The sequence below is a fragment of the Theobroma cacao genome, chromosome 5 (assembly GCF_000208745.1).
Source record: "Theobroma cacao cultivar B97-61/B2 chromosome 5, Criollo_cocoa_genome_V2, whole genome shotgun sequence".
NCBI classification, from domain to species: domain Eukaryota; kingdom Viridiplantae; phylum Streptophyta; class Magnoliopsida; order Malvales; family Malvaceae; genus Theobroma; species Theobroma cacao.
Genome location: NC_030854.1, coordinates 34,239,612 through 34,249,502, shown reverse-complemented (window position 1 = coordinate 34,249,502; position 9,891 = coordinate 34,239,612). Strand labels below are relative to the sequence as shown.

Below are 9,891 nucleotides of genomic sequence, written 5' to 3'. Positions count from 1 at the left end.
AAGATAAATGTTTTTAAAATTATGAATATTTATTTTTAAAGATTTTTAATTTTTAAATTTATTTATTAAAAAAAATAACAATATTTGATTTATTGATAACATATATAAAAATTATATGCTGATTGTATATTAAATGTAAATTTTTAATAATATAATATTTATTTTTTTGCCTATAACTACAAAACATTATGCTAATTTCTCTAAAAAATTTTGAGGAGCCAACAATATAACTATAGAAATGATCAATTATCATGGAGACATTTTCTCCATCAATTGATATTTTGTTGACTTCATGTTTCCTAAAAAAAAAATCACAAAATAAGGTTTTTGTGTTTATTTACAAAATAAAGTGATTTTTATTAAAGAAAACGTGACGTTTAATTGGTTTTAGTATTCTTTTATCCTTGAAATAGTGAAAGTCAATCATTGCCGGACGGCCCAACCTCTTGGTTTGGTCCTTAGCAAGTCACTCCTTTAAAATCCAGAACATTTCATTTTCTCAAAACAAAAGCAAAGTATTCATATTTTTTTTCTCTCTCTATATTTCTAAAATCTGCCCGCTTTGATTCTCTTTTAAGAACAACAAGAATTACAAGTGCGAAGTACTTGAACCAAATTTATATCTTGGAAGGGTTCACGGGGGCAGATTTTATTGTTAATAAAGTTTATTATTATTTTTAATATATATTGTATGTAAATTTTTAGCATTTCTTGTTTTGTTCAAAAGCTAAGCTTGTAAAATATCATTAATTCATATAATTTTGTTGTTGATTATTGGGGAAAGTTGATAAATTTGGGTGGGAATTATTGATGGGTTTTTTGGTTGATTCCCAAAAAGATGGTTTTGGTTCTTCATGGGGTGGTTTAAAGAGTTTTGTAAGAAGAAAACAGGTGGATTCTGCTCATACCAAGCGTTTGGGTCATCATCAGTTGGCTAAAGAGTTGACTGTTCGTCATCTCATAGCAATTGGTAATATTTTGCGGTTTTTTTTTTTTTTAGTTTTTTGGGTTTGATCTGGGTTTGTGTGTGTTTTAGCTGTTTTTTGGGAAAAATTTGATCTTGGTTTTGCGTTTTTGTTTTGTTTTTGGTTGGTTCTTTGTTTTTAGCTGTTTTTGGGGAGATTTTGATAGCTTTTTTTCTTTATTTGGGGAGGGGGGGGTGTGATTTGATCCTGAATTTGTGTTTTTAGCTGCTTTTTTCATGGTTTTGTGTTGTTTAAATGGTTTTTGGGAAAGCATTGATCTTCTTTTTGTGTTTTGATTGTTTCTAATCATATAGCAACCTGTGTATTTATTTTATTTTTTAGTTCTTTTTGGGGAAATTTTTATCCGAGTTTTGTGTTTTAAGCTGTTTTATATCGATTTTGTAGGGGTTTTAATGATGGGTTTGGATCGTTATTCACACTTTTATTGTAAATTACTGGTTTTTTTTACTTATTCCTCTTATGGATATCTTTGATGTACTGGGTAATTCTTGTTTTTGAATTATGTTTAGTTTGATTTTCTTTTTCTTCTAAGAGAGTTGGCTTATGGTAGTTCTTTTTACTTTTAAGATTATTGTTTGTTTGCTTTTTGGTTTTGATATCTACAATAGATAGCTTATTGCGAATTTTGGGCTCTGTGATTAGGTGTTGGATCAACAATTGGAGCAGGAGTTTATATTCTTGTTGGAACAGTTGCTAGAGAGCATTCTGGTCCAGCTCTTACCATTTCTTTTCTAATAGCTGGAATTGCTGCTGCTCTCTCTGCGTTTTGCTATGCTGAGCTTGCCAGTCGTTGTCCATCTGCTGGCAGTGCCTATCATTATTCATACATTTGTGTTGGTGAAGGGTAATTTCTAATTTCTTGATTTATCTTGTACATTTATTACTGTTGTTTTTCTTTGTTCTTGCAATTGGAAACGTTGGTAGTTAGGATTTAGCTTCAATAATAGTTAATCATTCCATTTGGTAAAAGAATACTAAAGTGGCTCTAATGTTACAATCCTCTTCTTTCTCGCTTCTTGAAGATTTATTATTTTTTTCAGCCACTGATACAAGTAATATCATTTTGTAGCGTTGCCTGGTTGATTGGTTGGGCTCTGATACTGGAGTATACAATTGGTGGTGCAGCAGTTGCTCGTGGCATTTCTCCTAATCTGGTTTAGTGAATTTTCTTACTCAACTAATTTTTGCCTATTTTTGGCTGGGGATGGGGGTGCTTGAGGGTTGTGGGGGTGGGAGCTTCCTTCTTTTGTTTGCTAATTACATGGCACACTTGCTTATTTTCTTTTGATATTTGCATCTAGGCTTTGCTTTTTGGGGGTCAAAATAGTCTGCCAATTTTTCTAGCACGTCAACATATTCCCGGGCTTGATATTGTGGTGGACCCTTGTGCTGCAGTTCTAGTTTTTGTCGTGACTGGACTCTTATGCGTGGGAATCAAGGAGGTATCTCCTTTTTATTTCAGTTCCTTTTCTGTCTGTGTGGGTGATGACCCCTTTGTAACCTTAAATTAAAACCTCTCATGCAGAGTACACTTGCACAAGCAATTGTCACCAGCGCAAATGTATGTGCCATGATTTTTGTGATAGTAGCTGGTGGTTATCTGGGTTTCAAGACTGGATGGGCTGGATACGAACTACCTTCTGGGTAATTGGCATTTCATGTTGTATTTCCATCCTTGTATGATAGTTGTTATTTAACTTAATTGTCCAATAGGTATTTTCCATTTGGGGTGGATGGAATGCTTGCTGGATCTGCAACAGTCTTTTTTGCATATATTGGTTTTGATTCGGTTGCCAGCACTGCTGAGGAGGTATATAGCTTGTTTAGTGATAGCAGTTTGCCCTATATTTAAAGTCTTCTTTTCCGAGTGACCTGAAGAATTTGAAATCCATGCTGAAATAATGTATGACAGGTTAAGAATCCCCAACGAGATTTACCACTGGGTATCGCGACAGCACTCTCCATTTGTTGTGGGTTGTACATGCTGGTCTCTGTTGTGATTGTTGGTCTGGTCCCCTATTATGAAATGGATCCTGACACCCCCATCTCTTCCGCATTTGCTAGCTATGGGATGCAATGGGCAGCGTGAGTATTCATGGTGCATTCAAAGTGTTTATATTATTTATTTATTTATTGTTTTCTGAAGCCTTTTCTTGCGGGGAATCTCATTTTGTGATTTCAGTTACATTATAACCGTTGGAGCTGTTACTGCCCTTTGCTCAACATTGATGGGCTCAATCCTCCCTCAGGTACATATGAATTTTTCATTGGTACAGCTGTGAAATTGTTTGGCATTCCTGCAAATATTCCATCAAGATGATGTTAATGTCCTTATTTATAATCCACATTACTGTTCTGTCATTTCTTTCTCTCAAATAATTGTCTCAAATTAGAACTCTTGTATCATACTAATTGCAGAGCTAAACACAACCTAGGATGAGAACTACAAAGTGGATGTTCAATTCCATGTTACTTCAAAAGATTTACTAACTATAGAGATCCCTTTCAAAGTCAATATAGCATTTGGATTCAATTATGATTTCTTACTGCTGATATAAATTTGTTGGTTGCATAAATATAAATATTAATGTAAGGATTTTGTATAAACTTTTTAATTACTATGTTCCTCTCTCTCTCTCTCTCTCCCACCCCCCAACAATCTTTTTATTACTTCTAAAGTTTCACTGGTTTGTTGTCAGAATTTCAACATACCTGCTCGTTATCCTAATCTGTAAATAGTAAAATGCTAGCTCTTAATAATCTACATGACCGATCATAGATCTTAATATTTTTACTTTTGCATGTTTTAATTATTTAATAATAATGTACTTGATTGTTTGTTTTCAGCCTCGAATCCTTATGGCAATGGCTAGAGATGGATTGCTGCCATCCTTTTTTTCAGATGTTAATAAACGCTCCCAAGTTCCTGTCAAGAGCACAGTGACAACTGGTATAGTTGCTGCTACCTTGTCATTCTTCATGGATGTTTCACAATTGGCAGGGATGGTAAGTAGGCATTTCTTGCCACTGGTATTGGATTTTTTCTCTCTTTTTGGGGCCTGTTGGAGCAGGCCATGAATGTGCGCTATGGTTGTGGTTTACTAGGTCTTGAGTGCTTTCGGTTGCTATGGTGACCCATTTTAAGTTAAAGTCTAAACTAAATTTAATAACCATACAATGATATGTCTCTGATTGTTGCCATAATCTGTTTGATCATTTACAGTCTGTGATACAACATTAATAGGCTGTTCACAAACTCTTAAGTTTTGATCATTTCTCAGCTTTAAAAGCTGCGTTTTTGTTCTTATGTTTTCTTTTTTTTTATATCTTTAGAAAAGGCTTTTGCTTTGTTATAAAGACTAATGTCATGTGGTTTCTGCGAACTAGCTCCTCTGGATTGAGTTTCTAGTTTATGACAGGCTCTTGGATGCATATGCCTAGAATAGGGAGCTCCTAAGAGTTACCTTTCTTTTGCAGGTCAGCGTGGGTACACTTCTTGCATTTACTATGGTAGCAATTTCTGTCTTGATACTTAGATATGTCCCACCAGATGAGGTGCCACTTCCGTCATCACTTCAGGAGTCAATTGATTCTGTGACACTAAGATATAGTAGGGATTCTCAGGTGACTAGTGGGGAAAACCCTGAGATGAGTACTTCTACAGGTAGTTCTCAGCCTTTGCTCAGCAAGAAGAATGTAGCTATTGATTGTCCCATTATTGAAAAGCAAGAAGCTCAAGCCAGTTGTAAGTTTCTTGCCTTCTGTCACCTTTTTGTTAAAACATATCGTATAAAATAATTTAAGTAATCAGTATACCATGTCTTGTTTTATCACTAGCTTCTGTAAGTAATGTGCTTTAAGGTTTTTTTCCCTGCTTTTAAAAGTGCTAAACAATGATAACTTATTATGTAATAGAATATTTTGGAACTTCAAATCAAGGTGTACAATTATCACATTCACTGGTTTAGACATTATGACTGAAGTTTCTCCACATTGAATTGAACAGTATCTCCATTGTCTAAAATTCAAATTATATGGGCATGGGGTCAGTTTGCCACCTGTCCACCCTGAAACCTCTGTAGCATTCATTTGTTCCATGATGCTTTTCATCAGCTGGTATTTCCCAAGGTATCGATTCTTTCCTGTGTAATGATTATTGCAGGTACCCTCAATGAAGAATACAGGCGAAAAATTGCTGGCTGGACCATATTGTTAACATGTGTAGGGGCATTTAGCCTTACATTTGCAGCTTCAAGTTTGTGGCTTCCGAGGTAGGCTGTTCATGTCTGTATTGTTGAACTACTGAGGTCCTTATTCAGGATAGAATGGAGGCAATTTATTATTCTTGACCATTATTAAGCTTTTCATTATCATAAGTTTCCAGAAGTGGGTGGCATACTTTCCTGATGCAGGAAAAAAAAGGGAGATGGAGAGTAAATTTATGGTGCTCTGGCGTTATACATTGATAGGAATGAAGAGAGAGAGTTGAAATCCAAGGAAATGTTTGTGTCCACCATTTAGTTATTCAATATTATTGTGATTGAAAAAGAAGAATAGCCAGAGAAAAGCTTTGTAGTGGTTTGCAGCATATATGGCTGAAGAATTTATTTTTATTATCTTTACATTGAATTTTATCTTTTCAAATGTTTCCATTATCTATTTTCTTTCTTTTGGTTTGATGTTGTTGGTATCTTCTTCTAGCCTTCTTCGTTTCATGTTATGTGGAGTTGGAGGTGTTCTTCTTCTGTTTGGTCTGATTGTGCTGACATGTTTAGATCAAGATGACGCACGGCATAACTTTGGACATACAGGAGGTATGCTCTGAACTCTCTATCTTAACTGGTGGTTGTATCTTCACGATTTCATCTATTTATGCATATTTAATTTACGAGGCAATATTGATATATATTCAGGTTTCATATGCCCTTTTGTTCCTCTCCTACCAATTGCCTGCATTCTCATCAATGTCTACCTGCTCATTAATTTGGGGTAAGTGTTGACTAAATTGTTCTATTCTTCTTTATTTTCTCCTATTTTCACATGGTCTTTGGATGCTCCTGATTTGGTCTTCCAGAATTCATCAGAAGTATGCTACCATCAAATGGCTAAACCCTTTTCATTTGCGTTGTTCTCATATTATGTTCTTTGCAATTGTCAGTGCTGCCACATGGGCTCGGGTTTCTGTATGGCTCGTATTGGGGTTTCTTGTTTACGTTTTCTATGGTCGAACCCACAGCTCGCTGCTGGATGCAGTCTATGTGCCTGCAGCTCATGCCGATGAAATTTATCGCTCTGGAGACTCTTTGGCATAGTTGCAGCATGAATGGAAAATTTCTCCTTAAGGAAGAAGGAAAAAATATAAGGAAAAATGTGGATTTTTTTTGCACCAATGCTTGTTGGCCTTAGTTTCGGAGAAAAAAATCTCAATGTTGTATGCTTGTAGTATTTGTTGTCCCCAATTATTAAGGATATGTAATCTATTGACTGATGACCTAAAATCAGTCCCTTGTTTGTATAGCACATATTTCCTAAGGATGGGAAAATGCATGTTCAAAAATGTAAATAATCAGCAAATTGAAGATGAATTTCCCTCTCTCCCTCTCAATAACTTTTACTTTAGCCTTTCCAGAAATCAATCACATAGATGACAAAGTAATTACATGGATGAGTTTATAAACAGAATTAGTCTAGGAAGATTCTCAAGACCCAGCATCAAAATTCCAGCCAACACAAACATCAAAACAAAAGCCAACAGTATTTTGGCAATGTAGAGAAAACTGATTCCTGGTTTTGAAGTCCTCTTTGTAGAATGTGAGCCATCAAAGTGCTGTTACATTGAAAACAAAGACGTAAATATATCAGCCAAGTCATGAAATGAAACCTTTACATGCAGGAGAAAGATAAAGCATCATGAGCCCTAGTGTATTTCAATAGAGGAAATGAATAAAGATATCAATATAGATGATGAACAAAACTACTTTGTTTAAGATATATAAATTGTTAACAAGCGACGACCCCAAATTTTTAGCAATACCAGTTAGCCTTTAGGTAGGTTCCCGGTAATGGGAAACACATCATGAGGTAGGAGCAACTGTAGTCATCACATTCTGGAAGGTTTTCCATTTGGCATTTACTTTTTGCAACACATCCGTTTACTATAATTCAGAACAGCGATCTAATGGAATGATTGCAGGTTGTGGTATGCAACTGAAAATGTAAATTTTACAGATAATGCAGACATGTAATCCTTAAACTAGACTGTCTCATAGTCATAGGGAACCTAAGAATAGGGTGACCAGTTTCCTCTTCAGGTCTTTTAGTTTATGACTTATGATAGTTCGTTTGTTCCTCTCATGAACAGATACCAGAACTTTCTGCCAGACTTCCATCCAGAGAAGTTATTACCTTTACAATAGGGATCTGTGCTGAAACCGGCCGAAAACCTTCCCCTTTTCTTGTGCCTATACCAAAAAATAGACAAGAATCAGAACCTACTTGATTGCAACATTCAAAACCACACTATAGTTTGAGTTGATAAGACTTAGTTACCGGGAAAATCCGCTTCAGTAACTGTCTGCAACTTCCAGCCATTGCCATAATTCACAAGAACTGCATCAGGGCCAAAACTAATGGGTTCCTCCCCTTGTTTAACTGCTTCAATATGCAAAGCAAAAGGATTTCCAATATCCAACTTTCTATTTATCAATGACACTGCAAATCCCGCCTTGGTGCCGGCGGCAAACCGGGATTTCTTACCAGAACTTTTGCATATTACCTCCACAAACTGCATATTCAGCATAAGCAATTCAAGAATAAAAAAATCAAATCATTTTCACTACTTCCCGAAATTTAGAACAAGGTTAATTCAACATATGAATTGTTTATTTACAGAACAGCTGCTGAGAATTGATTAACCCCATTGATAAACTAGTATCAAGATTCAAAAATTCAATCAGTTTCAGAATTATGAGAGACAATTGCCCATCCCACCACTGCCAGCATCGATCCGCGAACATGAACATATATACATAATAAGATAAATACATATAGAAGTTTAAAGTAAAGAGAGAGAAATGAGGGAGTTACTGGAGGAGGCTGTAGAGAATTATTGACTTCTTCAGCAAATTCCTCCGCCATGGGAGAGAGGCAAGAACTGGTGGAAAGACAACGTGACGCCAGTTTTATATAAGCTTATTAAAGATCTGGGCTTGAAATAAGCCCATTAAGGCTGAAATCTAGCCCAATACTCTTCCAAAATAAATATAAATATAAAAAATAATAACATGACAATTCGAGTTCTTATATCTTAAACGTGTCAGACACGAAATACGTTAAAACTAAACATGAATATGACACGTTTAATACATATGTAACACGACACGATATGATTAACACGTTTATTAAATGTGTCAATATACGACACGACACGATTAATAACACGTTTAACACGATTAAATAAAATTATTTACAATTAAATATAATTTTATTATTTAAATTTAAAAACTATAATTATTAAAATAATTATAACAAAATAATAATAATAATAACATCAAATATAATAAAATTTAATATAAATAACATATATAAAATTCATTATCATATATAAGGTTAAAATACACATCAAATAATTATTTAAAATTATTTATATAAGGTTAAAATAATATTTAATTATTAATATTTAATAGATTAATAAACGTGTCAAGTATATACGTTTAAACACGTATATACATTTAAACAAGATAACACGATTAACTAAATGTGTTTAAACGTGTTTGTCGTGTTTGACACGAAACACGTTAAGAGTAAACCCAAAATTTGTTTAACCCGTATCTTCTCGTGTTATGTCCAAAATTATCAGGTCTAATATTATTTCTCTCTAACATTTTTGGAGATTTAGTTAAAATGCCATTATTGTCAATGGAAACCGACTTGATTATTATCACCATGCTTGGGAAGACGATGCTTAACAAAAATATGGCAAAAAATATGATCTTTATTTTATTTTTTCCAATTATTCTGAGAAATTCATTATAATCTTCAATTTCAATCTTGAAATCCTCTCTCTTCCCAAAACTTGACAAAATAATTCTACAACAATATGATTATCGAGTTATCTCACAATTGGGTTCCATAGTGGCCGATTTAGCAATTTTTGGCTTTTGGGTTTGACTTCAAAGCCTTTACTAAAACATTTGAAAAGATAAAAAATCTCTTGCCTGATATTCTTCGTATTAATAGGGTGGAATTTATTATCCATAATATCACCAAATTAATTTAGAACGATGCGTGAATGGATACATATTTCGGGTTTTATTTCCAAGACTAATATTGTAGACATTTAAATATAACTTATACTTTATGTTGGGGCCACAAATTCTTTTTGACAAATAATAAAAAGAAAAACCTAAGCATGTAGTAGTTAGGATCATAATCTGAGATGAAGATCAACTCCTTCCAACATCCTTGGAAATGTAATGATAGTGAAATAACTATTGTCGACAGAAACACTGGAAACCATGATCTGATCCTGGTCGGCATCTCTGGGGAGTCGATACTTAGCACAAAAGTAGCAAAGCCTTTGATCCTTGTTCCCCCCACTTACCTTGAGCAATGCTTTGTCTTCTACTTCAATCTTCAAGTCTTCTTTCTTGTAATGGGGAGACCTAATTCTAAATAAATACAACTCCTTACTAACCTCAAATTCCAATATCATATTTGGATCAATTTCCTTGCTTTTTTTCAATCTTTTGTTTTACTTTTAGGACAATTGTTTGTTTGCCTTTTACATGAGTTTTCCAATTCTGGTGGCCTGAATTTATAGGAATAAAGAGAGAGAATTGGTATCTAATATTAATTTCTCCATAAATATATATGATTGTATCAATTGTACTAAATCATGCTTTTC

At 34.2% G+C, this 9,891-nt stretch overlaps 2 protein-coding genes across 2 annotated transcripts; one reads left to right on the top strand and one right to left on the bottom strand.

Annotated features, from left to right (window-relative positions):
* LOC18599799 (cationic amino acid transporter 2, vacuolar) lies at positions 507-6,571 on the top strand. Its single transcript, XM_007029923.2, has 14 exons — positions 507-970; positions 1,629-1,830; positions 2,056-2,140; positions 2,288-2,428; positions 2,512-2,630; positions 2,700-2,796; positions 2,899-3,071; positions 3,169-3,235; positions 3,834-3,992; positions 4,464-4,731; positions 5,149-5,257; positions 5,688-5,800; positions 5,900-5,975; positions 6,145-6,571. Exons 1-14 carry the CDS (start codon positions 811-813, stop codon positions 6,296-6,298), a joined length of 1,923 nt encoding a protein of 640 aa, XP_007029985.2. The 5' UTR covers positions 507-810; the 3' UTR covers positions 6,299-6,571.
* On the bottom strand, positions 6,602-8,180 carry LOC18599798. The gene is made up of 4 exons (XM_007029922.2): positions 8,073-8,180; positions 7,536-7,770; positions 7,392-7,447; positions 6,602-6,813 (listed from the first exon to the last, which is right to left on the bottom strand). Exons 1-4 carry the CDS (start codon positions 8,121-8,123, stop codon positions 6,643-6,645), a joined length of 513 nt encoding a protein of 170 aa, XP_007029984.2. The 5' UTR covers positions 8,124-8,180; the 3' UTR covers positions 6,602-6,642.

Bases quoted from the DNA above. Each gene is read 5' to 3' on its own strand.
- LOC18599799 (XM_007029923.2), top strand. From the start codon at position 811: ATGGGTTTTTTGGTTGATTCCCAAAAAGATGGTTTTGGTTCTTCATGG. The intron at 3,072-3,168 runs GTGAGTATTCAT...TTGTGATTTCAG, and splicing joins TATGGGATGCAATGGGCAGC to TTACATTATAACCGTTGGAG. The intron at 5,258-5,687 runs GTAGGCTGTTCA...ATCTTCTTCTAG, and splicing joins TCAAGTTTGTGGCTTCCGAG to CCTTCTTCGTTTCATGTTAT.
- LOC18599798 (XM_007029922.2), bottom strand. From the start codon at position 8,123: ATGGCGGAGGAATTTGCTGAAGAAGTCAATAATTCTCTACAGCCTCCT. The intron at 7,448-7,535 runs GTAACTAAGTCT...TTTTTGGTATAG, and splicing joins TACTGAAGCGGATTTTCCCG to GCACAAGAAAAGGGGAAGGT. The intron at 6,814-7,391 runs GTAATAACTTCT...TCAATGTAACAG, and splicing joins CACAGATCCCTATTGTAAAG to CACTTTGATGGCTCACATTC.